Here is a 19,243-nt window from a genome sequence, read left to right as displayed (position 1 = left end):
TCATAGGGAAAGCCGTTACCATACAATTGGTGCTTTTGTTTTGAAAACAGGAAGTGAACCTACCCTCGTTGTAGCTAGCTTGAAACTGCCGTTTTGACAGGAAATGACGATCGGCGACGTCACGTTACGTTGCATCTTGGGTAGTTTGAGTATGAGTAGTAACCTCATGATGCATACCCAACATTTCGGAGAATCTAGGATGCATCCGGGAACTTCTCGCTTACTCAAACTCACATACTAACTCAAAAAGTTGGTCGGGGCGTCCTCTCGTTAGGGACCTCAGCCTCAGTGGAAACAGTGATTATCGGTCAGCTCCCAGCTCAACATGTGGGTGTTTGAAGCAGAGCAGAGCTCCGTCGGCCCTCCCTGGATAAATAAAGCCTCATCAAAAAGCTGATGAAACGTCTTCAGACCGTGACCTTCGAGCGCTGACTGGGTCACAAACTACTCAGACAGGAGAGCTCAGAGAACAACGCCCTGGACCCTGCCATGAATAACCCTGCCGTCCTCAGGAGGAAGAAACCGAAGGACAAGCTGATGGAGGGGAAGGAAAAGGAGGACAGAATCAAACACAACTCTTTCATTCTGACTGGAACCAAAGCATCAAAACATTTCATTTCTGGGACCTATAAATTCTGATGTCTTCATTCCTGGAAAGCCACAGTGAGGAATGCAAGTCCTGCAGGTGTTTCCAGGAAGGGATCCCCCCTCCTGTGACCTGCTGTCAGACTTAAACAGCTGTCAGGACGGGAGCCGAACACCAGTTCATCTGCGCTCCGACGCCAACCGAGAGGAGGCCGTCGGAGAGCAGCGAGGAGCAGGAAGGCTCGGCGCGTCACCGCGGATCAGAAAGTGTTCACCAGCATCTGCTGCTGACTTACAGCGAGGCGCGAGGAGCTGCTCCAACGTCTGTCCGATACATCCTTAAAGGGACACTTTGTAATTTCTTCCCCCATCTAGTGGTGAAATTTTATTTTGCAAAGTCGAATGAATTTGCTCTCTAGCGCCTCGCGTTTTCAAATGTGCGCTGCAACTTCTTGAACTACGGCAGGCGGTATGTGTCAAGATTCAAGACGCTAATAGCTTCAGACTCAAGGTCCATTCAAACAAAAAGACGTCAAGACACACAATACAAAGGATTACATAACACACATACAACAACACTATAAATACAGATGACAGATAACATGTCAGATAACATAAGTTGACATAGCCTTTGGTGTGCAAGCAATGCAATTAGTCATATTCCGGGAGTTACCGGAAGTGACGTCGACGCAGCGGTAGCGTTAGCAGCAGTGTTGTTATCTGGAAAGTGTTCTTTTAAATAAACTCCCGGTAAACTTACAAACTTTCTAATGCCTCGTTTTGTGAGTTAAGAGCCTATGTGTACTACGGCAGAAGTTTGGTAACAATCAATGCATTATTAGTGGGATAATTTACCAGATAAAATCTATTTACCATTAGAGTCGGTAATAAGCCATTCGGCGGACGTGAGGCCTGGCGTTGGGGAAAATGCAATTCGAAGTGCTTTATGTCCCTCTCGGCACTTCGTAGTTTTTCATAGACCGGAAGCACATGGCAGCCTCCATAGAGCTCGCCCGCTCTATGTAGATACAGACTAGTTATTCTTCACTCAGGAGGATACGTGAGATTGTTGACAAGAGATAATTTTACACCAATGAGGACTAATTTATGAATGAATATGTTGATTTGAGCTAATAAATTACTTAATTTATTACATAGTGTCCCTTTAAAAAGGCAGAATATGACCTGTGTATGGAAAAATACCGGAGGAGCTTTAACCTGTAATGAATCCTTCAGCAGAAGAATTACAGCGTTTATGTGTCGCCGTGATTAAAAACAGCAGGAAACGCCATCAGGACTCAGAGCTTCTTCACTGCGAGCTGTTTCTGACGGAGGCCACGACCGACGCTCAAACCTCGAGTGTGTTCAGAAATAAATGGAGGCCAATTACCGTGAAGAGGGAACAACGTGTTCAGCGGCGGGCATCAGGAGGAGGACGGGCTGAGGTCACTCTTCTTCTGTGTTTCTGAGAGGACGCGCTGACAGCCGGCGGGTTCATCCATTCACACCCGTCTTTAACCAGGAATAAAACTCTTTATCTCCAGGAAAGACTGATATACTCCATATAAGTAGAACCAAGCAACACATTTTAAAGCATCTTAAAATCACAGACACAACAGGCCAGGCGGGTCTGAGCACTCACAGTCGGACATATCCGCCTCCACGAGCTTTCAAATGTGCTTAAATTGCTCTAATGACAGGTTTAAAGGCCTTTTCCCCAACTCAGATAAAAGGAATCATTATTTTGAGTGGAGACAATAACTTCCTGTACTTTTCTGAACGATGTTCTGAAGGTAATTTGGGAGCAGACCAAGAATAGTTGCAGAAATGAGAATATCTTTGAGTCTCTGAGAGGACGAGGTCGTCTTATCGTCCCCCCCCAGCGATAAGAGGGTTTTAAAGGTTTGAGATGAACCTCAGAGCTCTGCTGACGGCATCCAGTTAATAACATCACCGTCATCCAGCACAGAAAGTGGTGGCAGCAGGTTTCTTCTTGGCCTCAAAGGAGAGGCGAGATTCGATTCTACAGAAAAAACCCAGTTTCAACTTAAGGTTGCCAGGTTTGACGTATAAAAGAGAGATTATCATCCATTTGGATTCCTACATGTCTGTATGGGGACCTTGAGTTTTCTTTTCTCGGCGTTAAAAAACAGTTTTAACCTACACAAAGTACGCTGGACAGCATCGAGCCCGTCGGAGCCGACAGATGAAGAACAGTTCAGCGCTGCATCATCAGCATAAAAACAGAGTTTTGGCATTCGTTACATTTTTTAATCAAGATTGTTTGTATATGAAAATGAAAGAAGTGACAGAAGTCCGCTCGCTGTTCTTTAAAGTATCGCAGCAGACAGTCCAGGTTATGATCAGTGTGCAGACATTTCAGAAGCAGCAGAAGAAGAAGAAGAAGTCGTCCTAACAGGAAACTAATCCGGAGGAAAAACAACAACACCTGTGGTGGAATTACTGTCATATCCCGGATATGATGTCAAATCTGGGAAGACGCCGGCCGGTCAGTCACTCAGTGGGGTCACATGGCACTGAAAGGATCGGATTATTGGCTAAATTACAATCAGACTGAGTTATTAAGTGCATGTAGACACCTTAGTCTGACTAAGAATGGGACCGGATCGGATTATTGGCTAAATTATAATCAGATTGAGTTATTAAGTGCATGTAGAGACCTTAATCTGACTAAGAATGGGACCGGATCGGATTATTGGCTAAATTACAATCAGACTGAGTTATTAAGTGCATGTAGACACCTTAATCTGACTAAGAATGGGACCGGATCGGATTATTGGCTAAATTACAATCAGACTGAGTTATTAAGTGCATGTAGACACCTTAATCTGACTAAGAACTGGATCGGATGGGATTCAGACCCCGAGATAACTGGGTTGAAAGTCCCTCTAAACCTGCTTGTAGACGCTGAAGCTCGTGGTGAATCAGACTTTGCGTTCTGCGCATGCTCCAGATGTTTTCCCGGGGTCGTGACCCGGAAGTCAAAGGAGACGATATTCCTGTTGTTGTCGCCGTCAGAAAGAAACAAACAACGCGATGGAGAATGCTCCGTTGGGCATCGAGTTTGTGCAACAAGCAGCTCATCACAGACCAAATGTAGAGGGACGTAGCTTCATCTGGCTCTGCGTTCTCCATCTTTCTCCAATGCCTGAGTTTGTTGTTGTTGTTGGTGGTGAAGAGGTCAACAGGAAGTGGCTCTATTAGCAACAGCTGGAATGGGTACAGCACCACCTATCATACCGGGGTATGACACGCTTTGTGCCTCTGATCCCATTCATTCACCATGTGACCCCACTGAGTGACTCAGACTGAATCAGGTGACTGTATTTAACCCTTTGTGCGGTCTTAACATTGTGTTTACTCCTCTTTGTCCTACCAAAGCCCCAAAATAAAGCAACTTAATTGAATTTTAAATCCAAAATCTATTTTGTATGATGAAACCACCTGTTATTTATCTATTCAACTCAATTCAATACATTTTTTATCATGTATTTTTTGTAACACAATACAAAAAGACTTTTTTTTTTTTACCACAAACCAGCTGTCAGTTGGACCAACAGTTTTCTTGTTTTCTCAGTTTTCTTTTACATAATAAAGGTTTATTATTACTATTATATAAATGTGAAGTGCTCTCTTCGGGTCGGGAATGAGATCCTTCCCCAAGTGGAGGAGTTCAAGTATCTCGGGGTCTTGTTCACGAGTGAGGGACGAATGGAGCAGGAGGTTGACAGACGGATTGGTGCGGCCTCTGCAGTGATGCGGGCTCTGCACCGGCCCGTCGTGGTGAAGAAGGAGCTGAGCCAGAAGGCCAAGCTCTCGATTTACCGGTCAATCTATGTTCCTACCCTCACCTATGGTCACGAGCTGTGGGTAGTGACCGAAAGAACGAGATCGCGAATACAAGCGGCCGAAATGAGTTTCCTCCGCAGGGTGTCTGGGCTCTCCCTTAGAGATAGGGTGAGAAGCTCGGTCATCTGGGAGGGGCTCGGAGTAGAACCGCTGCTCCTCCGCATCCAGAGGAGTCAGATGAGGTGGCTCGGGCATCTGGTTAGGATGCCTCCTGGGGCAGCTGGTTAGGATGCCTCCTGGACGCCTCCCCGGTGAGGTGTTCCGGGCCCGTCCCACTGGGAGGAGGCCCCGGGGAGAGATTATGTCTCTCGGCTGGCCTGGGAACGCCTCGGGGTCCCCCCAGAAGAGCTGGAGGAAGTGGCCGGGGACAGGGACGTCTGGGTCTCTTTGCTCAAGCTGCTGCCCCCGCGACCCGATCCCCGGACCAGCGGAAGATAATGGATGGATGGATGGATAAATCTGAAGTAATTACTTCTGAATTAATTATATTGAAAGGGAAAAAAACAGTGAACTTTTTTCTGGTGTTTAAATGTTTTTATAATTCACGGGTCAAAAATGACCCATAAGACAATCTTTGTACCCTAGTGGTGTACAGCCCACATGGAAACATAAACAAAAATAAAGTGTGACTTTTTCTAATGATGGGGTCCCTTTAGGAAAAGTCATAACATTTCAAGTTGGAAAAAAATAGTTTAAGGTATTTTTTCTACAGCTAAACATGGTGGTGGCTCACTTTGGACCCGCAGGACAACAGGTTGGCTTCTACCTTCTTTTAAAGAGGGCCAACAGAGACGAGCCTCTGTGTCTGGGACCTCCGGCACGTTTGAATCTGCAGGAACTTACAGGCTGAGTGGAATAAAACTCTTTTTATCTCTACTTATTCCAGACATCAGACCGTAACGAGACCGCTGCAAACACTGCTACTCCACTTTATAAGCAGCCAGCTGGGATCCACTTGATACACGAGGAATTAAAAACAGAAGCATGTTTCTCGGAGGAGAACATTTGGACTTAGTTCTGATTTCACCACAGTGACAGTGAGCTGCTGATCGCCGGATCGCTCGGCCCCCTGATTGATGACCATCTCACACAGAACATCTTTTAAAGAAGTCGAAACTCTTTCTTTGAGAGTAAGTTCCTCCTCGGCTGCGTTTAAGAGCTGTACAGTAAAGCGTTGTGAGGTCACGTCGGCCTCCGGACCTTCAGATGCCGTCATAAAGCTCCTCTGTGTTTGGGTCAGACTGCTCTTCATCGTCTGTGATTTCTATCTGAAGTGATGGATCTCCCACCCAGGAGAAGAACCAGAGCAGGAAGTCTGAGCAAAGCCTCTACCTACATGCGAGCTTCCCCATCGCTGCTCTTTGTGATTAATTCTCCTCGTTGGGTTTATTACAGAAGAATGCTGCCGTGCGGCCAAACCTCACTCACAGCAGACTTACGAGGAGCCGACTCAGCACTCGCTCTGATAACACGGCGATTCATCGTCTGACCGTTTATCTGCAGGCTGGGCCACGTCCAAACCACCAAAAACTCCCCGAGAGCACAAGCGGAGCAGAGCTGACACGAGTTTTATTCAGAGCCCAGGTCTACCAGACCTCCGGAAGCTCCTGCCAGCAGTTGCTGATATCAGCAGTTAGAGGGAACAAAGTCAACACAGCAGGAGTTTAACTGGGCCGGGGCGCTCCAGGGCTCAGCCTGACACAGATATATATCAGATACTGTGTCATATATGACTGATATACATGTTCATATCAGGCTTTACTTTTAGATAAGATGAGACACCGTTTACTGAGGTCTTACTGAGATGTACGAGACAGACTTTGGTTAAAATACCTGCTGGTTTAAGCACAGCGGCTCAGGATATATGCTCCCAGGAACAGGAAGAAGGAGTTTTACACCTCAGGCGCCCTGATATATGCTCCCAGGAACAGGAAGAAGGAGTTTTACACCTCAGACGCCCTGATATATGCTCCCAGGAACAGGAAGAAGGAGTTTTACACCTCAGACGCCCTGATATATGCTCCCAGGAACAGGAAGAAGGAGTTTTACACCTCAGACGCCCTGATATATGCTCCCAGGAGCTGGAAGAAGGAGTTTTACACCTCAGACGCCCTGATATATGCTCCCAGGAACAGGAAGAAGTAGTTTTACACCTCAGACGCCCTGATATATGCTCCCAGGAACAGGAAGAAGGAGTTTTACACCTCAGACGCCCTGATATACGCTCCCAGGAACAGGAAGAAGGAGTTTTACACCTCAGACGCCCTGATATATGCTCCCAGGAACAGGAAGAAGGAGTTTTACACCTCAGACGCCCTGATATATGCTCCCAGGAACAGGAAGAAGGAGTTTTACACTTCAGACGCCCTGATATATGCTCCCAGGAACAGGAAGAAGGAGTTTTACACCTCAGACGCCCTGATATATGCTCCCAGGAACAGGAAGAAGGAGTTTTACACCTCAGACGCCCTGATATATGCTCCCAGGAACAGGAAGAAGGAGTTTTACACCTCAGACGCCCTGATATATGCTCCCAGGAACAGGAAGGAGTTTTACACCTCAGACGCCCTGATATATGCTCCCAGGAACAGGAAGAAGGGACAACACGACTTTTTCTGTGAAACATTCACAAGAATCAGAAGTCTAAGTCAGTAGATGTGCTGTTATATCAAGCAGAAGTGAAGAGTGGAAACTCATTTTGAAGTGAACGTGAGTCATCATCCCCGACACACCTCCACCTTCATCAGCTCGTCGCTCATCCGGAGCAGAGTCATATTTCCCCGGAGCTGCGCTTCATCTGGGTCATCTGGGAACAAACGGGTTCGGCCTACGTGACCTGGAGGCTTTATCGAGTCCGTCAACGTGACTTTAACTCCAGCCTACCTTGAAAATAACCCCTGACGAGCTTTCTGTTTTCCACTCTGAGCTGCAGATGATGGATCTCTGGTTGTGTAACAGCGATGCTGCCCACTGCTGGTATTTATGCACCACAAGTGACAAATCTGCTCATGATATGACTGAATATTGACACTTAAAGGCTTCTCATCCCATTCCTCACATCCATCCATCCTCTCTGTGGGGAAAACTGGATCACATCAGGTGCAGCTTTAAAGGAAGAGTCCAGACCAGCAGAACCTGTCAACAGTCCCATCCATCCCATGGACAGGAACGCCGTCACACTTATGATGAATATGAAACAAATCTGACGTGCAGGAGTTGCACATTATCCTTCTATCACCTTAATGTCAAACAGCTGACAGGCTGAAGAAGAGTCTGGGTGTCCTGGGATGATGGATGAAGCTCAAACCTTCACACCTTCCCTTCGTTCGACCCTCAGACGTGGCTCAGGCTCACTTTGCTTTCCAGCACACAGCGTGAGGTCCTGACAGCTTGCTGGAAAAGTGACGTCGTCCCACTTCTGCTTGACACTTTCCAGACAGTAATAAAGGTTATTTACACAACCTTTGAGCAAACAAAGACACTTTGGTCTCTAAAGATGACAAAGAGGCCGTATTTCATCGATAAAACGGAACAGAGACAGAAAATAGATGAACGCTAACACAGCCAGAGTTTTGAGGTGAATTCCCAAGAAAAGAAGCCGGCGTTGCCAAGACGAGGAGTGCAGTGTTCAGAAACCCTCAAAGAGCGGCCGGCCTGCCAAGTTTACAGGCTTCATCTCCCACGGTGAAGCAAAACGATGAGGCCAAACTTTGTGTCCGTTACGGCTAAGGTTACAAGACCCCCACTGCCCAAAGGTAACATTACATGAAGCACATTAAGTCTGACTCTGGGTTTTATAGACCGACGAGTTACTGATGAGGATCTGTTCAGTTTAGATTCGTCCCTCAGCTCAAATCATCCGAGACTATTCCACATGTTCAAACGGATTTCAGTATTCAGCATTCTCTGAGACACAGTCGAGTTTATTTTCCCTAACAAAGCGAATCTGAAAGCAGAAACGTTTGGAGTGAGGAAACTCACCAGAGGGGGCGCTGTAGGCTGCGCTGTTAGTGGCTGTGATTCAGCAGAAGAAGCAGCTGTTCTGACAGGAAACAAGAAAAACAACAACTGTGGTGGACAGAAGTTAGATAACGATTAGGGCCGGGCAACGATTAAAATGTTTAATCTGATAAATCACATGATTTCCCTGATTAATCACGATTAATCGCATTTGTACGCAGAATCCAAAAATGAATCCAAAAGTAGCGTATAGCTTTTAGCATTTAGCTTTATTTTAAATGTGCTGCCATATGAATGAAAGTGCCATAACATTTGTTGTGCAAACACACTTTTAACATCAGCATCTTTCTGTAGTTTTTATGTAGAAGCCTCGCTCCACTGTCTGTTTCCTTGAATGACTTGCTGCTATCAGTTGTGTGTTTTGCCTTTAAGTGATATTTTAGACTGGAACTACTACGCTGAGAAGACAATTCAACTTGGCAGTGTTTACAGATGACTTTGGTTCTGTCGACTCCGCCGTCTGGAAGAACTTTAACATGAAAATGGCCGAGTAAAAGTTCCGTACCCTTCTCCATGTTTGGTGGATCCGCCGATTACTTTCTTTTCCTGTTCTACAAAATAAATGTTTTACAAAATAAAAGCCTGTGAGCAACAGACTTTTACAAAATAAAAGCCTGTGAGCAGCAGACTTTTACAAAATAAAAGCCTGTGAGCAAAATACTTTTACAAAATAAAAGCCTGTGAGCAAAATACTTTTACAAAATAAAAGCCTGTGAGCAAAAGACTTTTACTAAATAAAAGCATGTGAGCAGCAGACTTTTACAAAATAAAAGCTTGTGAGTAACATACTTTTACAAAAATAAAAGCATGTGAGCAGCAGACTTTTACAAAATAAAAGCCTGTGAGCGACAGACTTTTACAAAATAAAAGCCTGTGAGCAACAGACTTTTACAAAATAAAAGCCTGTGAGCAGCAGACTTTTACAAAATAAAAGCTTGTGAGTAACAGACTTTTACAAAAATAAAAGCCTGTGAGCAACAGACTTTTACAAAATAAAAGCATGTGAGCAGCAGACTTTTACAAAATAAAAGCATGTGAGCAGCAGACTTTTACAAAATAAAAGCCTGTGAGCAACAGACTTTTACAAAATAAAAGCATGTGAGCAACAGACTTTTACAAAATAAAAGCTTGTGAGTAACATACTTTTACAAAATAAAAGCCTGTGAGCAGCAGACTTTTACAAAATAAAAGCCTGTGAGCAGCAGACTTTTACAAAATAAAAGCCTGTGAGCAGCAGACTTTTACAAAATAAAAGCCTGTGAGCAACAGACTTTTACAAAATAAAATAAACAATAAAATAGGGGTAGTTTGTGGCTTAATGGGTACAGCAGCCGCCCCATGTACAGAGGCTATAGTCCTCGCTGCAGCTGGCCCTGGTTCGAGTCCAGCAATCGGACGGCCCTGTGCTGCATGTTGTTCCCCCTCTCTCTGCCCCCTGCTTCCTGTCTCTCTGAACTTTCCATCCATTAAAGGCACAAAAGCCCCCAAAAAATAATACTTTAAAATAAATAAAGTAAAATAAAACATGCGTTAATGCGCGCTGAAATATTTGTCGGCGTTAAATAATGGATAATAACGAGTTAACTCGCCCAGTTCTAATAATGATAAATGATGCAGCATTTCAGAAACACCGTTTGTGTGAATACAAACTGTGTTTCACAGAAGAATGAAAGTAAAAAAAACAGAATCTCAGGACGCTGTTGTTGGAGGTTGTTTGTTCAGTTTCCCTGTTTAGGCTGCTCAGTCAGCAGGGTTGAGAGTTCAACTCCCAGCCTCCAGCACAACAGTGGACAGAGCACATTATTCTCCCCGTTTAACCTGCAGCGAGGCGGTTTCAGCCTGGTTGCACATGTCGGGTATCCACTTCAGAGGCCGGTCAGCTCTCAGCTGGGACAGATCAAGCGCACCTCCAGTAGTCAGGATATTAAAGCCATGTTTAGCTGGATGTTCTCGCAGGACCTGGACGCTGCCCAGGGGGCGCGACGCACACATGAACGGAGGGTCTGAGGTTGTAAAAACAAGGCCGGTCGTGTAGAAATGACTGTGAGAACTTCAAGATGTGAAAATGTGTGTAAAAAAAAAAAAGACAGAAAACAGTGAGGATGTGGCAGAGAACAACAATAAAAAGCAGGAAATAATAACCAAGACGTGACAGAGGCTGACAAATATGAAAGAGATTGAGTTACAAAGGCGGAGGCCTTGTGTAATATCTCTACATTATTCTCCCAGACTCCATGTTTCTTGTCAGTTTTGCTCGCACAATTGTTCCAAGTCAGACTCATCGATCACCTCTAACTGCACAGACTGGCAGTAAATCATCCGTTTGAGCCTGATGGGTTCCTCCCGCTCGCAGGAAGCTTCTGAGCGTCGATCTCTGGCTTCATTAAAGGCCTCAGAAAGCTCGAATAAAACCGCCTTTTCAGCTCTCAGGGTGCTCGCTCTGTTTCCAAATTAAAATTCCAGACTTTTTCCAGACTGATACTTTTTTTCCCAAAGACCTTAACTTTATGTACTTGTAACTCGTGTGCCTGCTGCCTACTTCATTGGTTGAGATTGTACCAACTGTGTTTATTAGAAATGTTCATTTTTATAGGCTAGTATTCAATGAACAAATGCATTATTCACAGTAAATTATGCTTTTACTGATGAAAACGTTTCAAAACATGAAAATCACAAGTACATGAATTTCACATCAAACAAGTGTCACAAAAACTATCTATAAAAAAAAATGAATGGATGGATGAATGTATGTAGAATTCAGTCTCTGCACTCACATCTCATCCCATTAGGCTAATACAGTACGTGACCAGTTAGTAAAATTATAGTTTTATAGCCTACCTTCCTATTTCTCATTTCACAATGCCTTTGAGCTTACTGTAAAATTCTACCATACATTTATTTTCCATACTTTATTAAGACTTTCACACAAAATTCAAGACTTTTCAAGGTCTGGAAAACAGTGCTTCAAAATTCCATACTTATTAAGACTTTCAAGACTTGCACAAGCACCCTGCGTTCTGTTTGTCGCACACCGTGCGGCTCCGTGTCCTGCTGTCAGGAACCAGGAGATCCAGCAGGCAGCCGCAGACGGTCCAAAGAACGGTCCAAAGAACGGTCAAACGTTCCTGCAGCTGCCTGCGCTGTCGCCGGGCCAGGTCATGTTCACTGGGAAAAGGATGCGCATCCATCAGAGCGGACACAGCACCGGGGTTTCTGAGCTTCTCTGGAACAGTTTGGGTCACGTAAACACACCTCATGGGCTCACTTTGACCTAAGAAGTCAAGTCTGTCTCTAAAAGGTTCAACTTCAATCAGACTGAAGACATAACTCTCTGTGAAACATGCTGGAATTACTGCTGTGCTCAGGCAGAGAGCGACTCAAAGGATGGGCGATACTTTCCATCACACAAACAGGTTCGGAATGACATCGAAGCTTCAGTCAGAATCTGTTTACAATAATAAACACAGCTATAAATAATAATAAACAGATTAAATAATAAACTTTAATCTGTTAAAGGGCCCAGGTGGGAGGGGCTTACACAGCCAGAGCTAAGGTATGGCAAGGTCACTACAGTCACATGACTACAGTATCAATCAATAAATAAACATGCCCAGCAAATAATCACCACAAAAGTCTGCTATGTAGCTTATCTGTGTGTTAATGCAGTCTCACTCACATAGCCGCTAACATAAACACTTAACTACGCACGTCTTGATCAATTCAGTCAAATGCTCCTTTACGCATCCGTTGTTGTGGAAAATAAGTAATTGGAAAGTAATTCCATAAATTATTTGTTTCTTTTTTTTAAAAAGAAAAACAAACATTTACATTTTCCCCGGGAGCCAAGGTGTGGACAGAAGGGGACAGAGTGGGAGGAGCTTAAAGAAGGGGACCCGGTGGGAGGAGCTTACAGAAGGGGACACAGTGGGAGGAGCTTACAGAAGGGACACTGTGGGAGGAGCTTACAGAAGGGGACACAGTGGGCGGAGCTTACAGAAGGAGACACAGTGGGAGGAGCTTACAGAAGGGGAAACAGTGGGAGGAGCTTACAGAAGGAGACACAGTGGGAGGAGCTTACAGAAGGGGACACTGTGGGAGGAGCTTACAGAAGAGGACACAGTGGGTGGAGCTTACAGAAGGGGACACAGTGGGCGGAGCTTACAGAAGGAGACACAGTGGGAGGAGCTTACAGAAGGAGACACTGTGGGAGGAGCTTACAGAAGAGGACACAGTGGGTGGAGCTTACAGAAGAGGACACAGTGGGTGGAGCTTACAGAAGGGGACACAGTGGGCGGAGCTTACAGAAGGAGACACAGTGGGAGGAGCTTACAGAAGGAGACACAGTGGGAGGAGCTTACAGAAGGAGACACAGTGGGAGGAGCTTACAGAAGGGGACACAGTGGGAGGAGCTTACAGAAGGGGACAGAGTGGGAGGAGCTTACAGAAGGAGACAGTGGGAGGAGCTTACAGAAGGGGACACTGTGGGAGGAGCTTACAGAAGGGGACACAGTGGGCGGAGCTTACAGAAGGAGACACAGTGGGCGGAGCTTACAGAAGGAGACACAGTGGGAGGAGCTTACAGAAGGAGACACAGTGGGAGGAGCTTACAGAAGGGGACACAGTGGGAGGAGCTTACAGAAGGGGACACAGTGGGAGGAGCTTACAGAAGGGGACACTGTGGGAGGAGCTTACAGAAGGGGACACAGTGGGCGGAGCTTACAGAAGGAGACACAGTGGGAGGAGCTTACAGAAGGAGACACAGTGGGAGGAGCTTACAGAAGGGGACACAGTGGGCGGAGCTTACAGAAGGAGACAGTGGGAGGAGCTTACAGAAGGGGACACTGTGGGAGGAGCTTACAGAAGGGGACACAGTGGGCGGAGCTTACAGAAGGAGACACAGTGGGAGGAGCTTACAGAAGGAGACACAGTGGGAGGAGCTTACAGAAGGGGACACTGTGGGAGGAGCTTACAGAAGGGGAAACAGTGGGAGGAGCTTACAGAAGGGGACCCGGTGGGAGGAGCTTACAGATCACTTTATGGGCTCAGGAACCCAGTTCACTGTTCTGGACCAGGTTTATTTCGCTCCATCCATCCTCCCTCCAGTTCTGAGCAGCTTCCCGTTCCCTGCTGATGAAAATCATCCCGACAGCATGATGCTGCCCCCTCCGTGCTTCACTGCAGGGATGCTGTTCCAGCCGTTAGCTTCAGTTCAGTTTTGGTCTCATTTGACCGGAGGACCTGCTCCCAGAGGCCTTCTGGGGAACTTTTCTGGAAGCAGTGGCTCTTCTCTGGCCCGGCTCACTCGCTGAGGTTGTGTGAGGACACAGATACCAGGAGGCTCCTTGTTGTCGCTCCAGTTTTATTTGCAGTCAGAGACGGGGAGAGTCTTCCTGTTTCCCTCCCTCCTGTCCTCCTTTTTCCTCCTTTTCTTCACTCAGTTCCACTCCTCTTTTTCTGTTTTCCTTCTGTTCTTTCCCTCCGTGACTCTCCTTCTTCTTCAGGTCATTTAGTGTGTTCCCTCTGTTTCCTGTCCTGTTGTTTTATTCTCTTTCCCTCCATGTTCCTGCCCTCCTCCTCCTCCTTTACTCTTCTTTTCTAACTTACTCTCCTTCTCTTTTCATCCTCTCGTTCTTTTTGTGCATCTCTGGAAGTTTTGTGTCTCATTCTTCTTCTTCTTCTTCTTCTTCTCTCCTTTTCTTTTTCCATTTCTCCTCTTTTCTCCACTCGTCTTCCGTTTCCCGCCCCGAGCGCTCGGAGGCTGTTGGTGTGATGCATGCTGGGAACTGGTTTCCATAAAACAGTTTAATCTTTTAATTTATATTAATTATTCCATAATTAGTCATTAGATTATATCTTATATTCATTTTTTAAGCTTTAAATTGAATCTTATTTACTTTTTCTTGATGTTGAATAACATATAATTCTTATTATTGTCTTTTTTTGTTTTTTACCTACTTTTAGACGTGATAACGTTCATTTTTTGGGATTAGGATTTTTTTTTAAACTGAATTTCTTATATTAATTTGACTCTTTTGGTAACTGAAAGCAGTTTTAAAGTAAATGTAGAAAAAAGTTGAAACTTTGAAGCTGTTTTTCACAGATGCAGCTAAAGAAAGGGGAACAAATGATGCATGCTGGGAACTGCTTTCAGGAAGTTAACGGACCTGACCTGGTAGCGGCGGCCTCGGTCTGTCTGAAAGGTTTCTGAACAGCTGCTGCTCGTGTCGGACGTCATGATGACGACATTTTATAACGAGCGATTGTGAGAGAAGAAGAAATACGACTTGAGGAAAGGAAAGATGAGGAGGAGAATAAAAAAAGAGAGAAAGAAGAGGAGTAATTAGTCATGGCCTTTCAGACAGACTTCCTCTGGAGGACTTCAGCTTATTAAACCTAAACCCTCATCATCTCACCCTAACTCTCCCATAAGATGAGGATGAAGTTCATCTCTACCTGCTGGGAGGAATCGAGCTAATAAAAATGATTGTAACCCCGAGGTCAGCAGCACGAAGCCAGCCTCTCTGCTACCTCTCAGCTTCAGGAGTCAGATTTCCATCTAAATCTGCTGCAGATGTTCAGGAAAGTCTGTGTGAAAGAATGCTTGTTGATTGTTTGATGGAGATAAAGCAGGTGCTAACTCTCCAGGCAGCGCTGCGAGACCACCACAGAAGAAGAGCACGCAACAGATCCCAAGCTCAAACGCTGGAAACACCAGGACGCTCACAGTTTCCTCACCACACCTGATGTTTTCATGCCTTCAGCGGAGGCTCGGAAGTCACCAGATTCCCGTCGGCCATCAGTTATTCCCTCGTTCCCCTTTTTACCCGGCGGGCGCCTCCCACAGTCGCCGCCTTCATCAGCTGCTTCGTGAGATGAAGGTGTAACACACCAAGTGACTAAAGTGTTTTCAATGAGCGCACACAGAGTTAAGGCCTCGGTATGCTTCTCCGTGGTCACGCAGAGGCTGTTAAACCTTTCGAAGTTCTCCGTCGGGCTGTCGGATACCCGAGGCAGTTCCCCTCCCGATCAGTAGGCGGCGCTACGCTAGACGACCCAATCTCTTACGTCTATGGTGAAAGTGGTTGATTGGTTGCTCACCTTCCGGCTCCGTTCCACTCCTCACAGTGAACGATGGAGACCGAGAGAGAAAGACTGTTGTTGGAGTTGGAGCTCGTTGATGTTGAAATGCAAATAATTCTGACCAAATGTTGACCGGCACACAGTAAACTCTTTCAAAAATGTTGTTGTTGTTGTTCTGAGAGGAAGGAGCTAAACCGGGAAAGTGATTCAGGAAATGATGTTGTTAGCCGACCAATCACAAGCCTTGAGGTCTCCGCGAGTCTCCGCCTCCCCGGCGGATAGATAGATAGGAATGTTGGCCGACGCACGCAAGCGCCGGATAGCGTCGACGGAGACGCTCTCCGTAGACTTTACTTTAAACTTCTGGAGCTGGATTTCTTACTCAAGCAGCTTTTATCTTCCACCGAGACAAACTTTTCCTTTCTGACCACGACCTTATCTCTCAAACATCAGGCGGAACCAGAGCCGGAACGAGCCGTCTTTAGGTCTTCAGATCAATGAAACTGAGCTGATGAGGATTCATTTCTGGGTCTTTTTATTGTTTGGACCCCATAAAACCTGATTCCATTAATCCAGCTGTGGGGAAACAGCAGCTGAATCACAGTTAAAATGAGAATCGATCAATAACCTCATTGAGGTTCCACAAAGTACTTCACACTGACAGCACTGTGTACAGGGTGAAGAGTTATTTTCTCTACAATGTAGGGAACATATATACCTGATAGCTACGTCTTTAATATTTGTGTTACAGTTTGTCAGACTGGAAGTTTCAGGAATAAAAGGGGCCCCAGTATCGACCCTTGAGGGACTCCATTTTCACAAGTCTGAGGAGGACATGTTTAGATGTTCTGAAAAGAACTCCAATATCATCTCTGAAACCAGAAACTGATGTTACAATGAGGCGCTTTGCTTTGTCGTGTCTTTCTGATAAAATCTCTTCAGCAAAGAGAAACCAGAGAAACAAACAGAGAAACCAGAGAAACAAACACGGCTCAGGATGAACCTTGACACGTCGGTCATGAACATGGACTGACCTGTGGCTCGGAGAACACTTCCTGGATGGTGTTGATTGGTCCAACAGGAACACCTGAGCCCTCAAACCTTCTCAGCCAATCAGCTGTCTTCTCCTGCAGGAACCTGATGGCAACATGATGATTAAGAGTTTTAGACAGGAAACCAGTGTTTGAGGTTTCTGTTGGACACAACTAAATATTTTGGATCACTGAGACAATCATGAGAAAGATCCCTGAACCTCTGAGTTTGTGAGGTTCAGGATCCGATCCAGGATCTGGGATTGTGTGTACCTCTGTGACAGCGTGTGCAGCAGCTCTTTGCGGTTCTGGACTCTCAGCTTGTTGGTTTTGTATTGTGGCTCCTCTGTGAGTTCCTTCAGCTCCAGAACCTGCACACAGAATCAACAGAACTTCATGTACAGAACTGTGTCTCCAAACCCGTGATGACTGATGATCGACTATAAGCCCAATTCCCTGAAAAGTGTTTTGGGGTTTTTTGCTATATTTAAGGTAAACACAAGAAACTCATGCTCTTTTCATCAGTGTTTCGTCTAGTTGGGCCCACGACACCTCCAGGAGGCTAGAGAGTGATCACTGGTGTCCCAGAGTCACCCCCCTAATGCCAGTCATCACTGCTCTTCACACCACAACAACCATCTTTTACAGCCACAAGCTACCTCAGCCTCTCACCAACTGCACACCGGTCACAGCGGGGTGGGGATTCAAACCCTGGTTCGGGAAGGGGGTGGAAATAAAAGAGGTAAAGATAAGTAGGAATGCAATTCAAACCCTGGTTTGGGTAGGGGGTGGAAATAAAAGAGGTAAAGATAAGTAGGAATGCAATTCAAAGCCTGGTTTGGGTAGGGGATAGAAATAGAAGAGGTAAAGATAAGTAGGAATGGGATTCAAACCCTGGTTCGGGTAGGGGGTGGAAATAGAAGAGGTAAAGATAAGTAGGAATGGGATTCAAACCCTGGTTCGGGTAGGGGGTAATGAAAGTATAGAGGGTGGCAGAGGTGGAGGCAGGACAAGACACACTAGCAGATTCAGCAGACAAACTCACCTAAACAGTCCTATAATCACTAACAATGCCAGCAGAAACAAAGCCATACAGGCCAACTCACCTAAAAAGGCCGCCTGGTTTCAAAAGGCTCACATGGGCCACACCCTCCACTTAAATATCTTGAACTTCTTCTTTGCTTTCTCCAAAAGTCTGTTTACTCCCCCTGCTGGGCCCCCAGCTGCTATTGCTTCCTCTAACCCAAATCCACTGACTGGACTTTACTGCCTCATCTGACACTTCCTTCACTATTTTCCTCACACTCTGTCCACTTACACCCAGCTCCCTCAACAATGAGACAACAGACTTTGCAACAAATCCTCTACATCCTACTTCAACTGGACAGATTCTAACCTTCCATCCTCGCTGCTCTGCTTCTGCCCCCAACTCCACATACCTAAGCTTTTTCCTTTCATATGCTTCTGCTACTAATTCCTCCCAAGGAACAGTCAGCTCTATGAAATAGACTCTCATTCTACTCCGAGACCACAAAACTATATCAGGCCTTAGATTTGTAGAGGCTATTTCCTGGGGAACAACAAGCTTTCCTCATAAATCTACCTGCATCTCCCAATCACAAGTATCCTCCAAGCTGCCGTGCCTCCTTAACGTCTTTTTAACTTTCCCCCCTTCTTGAACAAACTGAATTGCCACTCTCCTTACCTTGGACCCTCCTAAGTTTACCTGCCTTCGTTTATCTTCAATACCTGCAGCTAAGCTTCTTAATACTTGGTCATGTCGCCATGTATACCGGTCTTGTGACAGACTAACCTTACAACCTGAATAAAATATAAATGTGTAGATTTTGGACCTTTATCTAACAGAACAAGGACAAGATTTTCAGTGTTTCCATCCATCTGCTTTCTGCCAGATCTGGAGAGGAACTGATCCATAGATCATCATCTCTCCAGCCTCCCCTCCAGCTCCTCCAGGAGGTCACCAAGTTGTTCCAGATCCAGCCGAACAGATACAATCTCTGCAGTGAGTCCTGGCCTCCTCCCAATGGAACATGTCCAAGAAGACATCTGGAAGGCACCCGAGGCCCAAACCACCTCAACTAGCTTTTGATAGGGCCGGGCAACGGTTAAAGGGGAACTGCGGTATTTTCAACATTAAGCCTCTTTTCTGAGTCGTCTGCAATGTTTTAGAACCCCTCTCACCGCTTTTTTGATGTTTACTGCTGTCTCCGGTATTTGCCTAATTTTGATGCTTCTCAACCTGCTTCAGAACGGCAAGCATGGTGCATGTCTAGAAAGGTCCGTAAAAGCACCATAAATGTCCGTTTTCAAAATCATCAACTCACCGGAGTGGTTACTGGTGTGCACTGGTAATCCATATCAAATTTCGTTGCAAAAAGTTGTTTCTGTCGTGTTTTATTTGACATTTTGTACTGGATGTTCGTTGATATTACTCCACCACCGCTAAGAAAATAGTGCGAGCATGAACGAGCTGTCAAATAAAACACGACAGAAGCAACTTTTCGCCACAAAATTTGATATGGTTTACCAGTGCACACCAGTATCACCATATACCAGTATACCAATATCGGCGTTAAATAATTAACGAGTTAACTCGCCCAGCCCTAGTTTTTAAACGATGCTTTCCCAGGTGTCAG

General features: G+C 45.6%; 1 protein-coding gene across 3 annotated transcripts in view; it reads right to left on the bottom strand.

Moving 5' to 3' along the window:
- sugct (succinyl-CoA:glutarate-CoA transferase) overlaps nt 1-19,243 on the bottom strand; it is a 124,444-nt gene that overhangs the window by 41,740 nt on the left and 63,461 nt on the right. For all 3 annotated transcript variants that reach the window (XM_075451916.1, XM_075451917.1, XM_075451918.1), the window contains exons 11-12: nt 16,860-16,957; nt 16,590-16,692 (exon numbers count right to left, since the gene is read on the bottom strand). In XM_075451916.1, the coding sequence (XP_075308031.1) occupies nt 16,590-16,692; nt 16,860-16,957 (201 nt within the window). The remainder of the gene's footprint in view (nt 1-16,589; nt 16,693-16,859; nt 16,958-19,243) is intronic.

Source organism: Odontesthes bonariensis, chromosome 20 (genome assembly GCF_027942865.1).
Source record: "Odontesthes bonariensis isolate fOdoBon6 chromosome 20, fOdoBon6.hap1, whole genome shotgun sequence".
In the NCBI taxonomy this organism is placed as follows: Eukaryota; Metazoa; Chordata; class Actinopteri; order Atheriniformes; family Atherinopsidae; genus Odontesthes; species Odontesthes bonariensis.
This window is presented reverse-complemented; position numbering and strand designations above follow the sequence as displayed.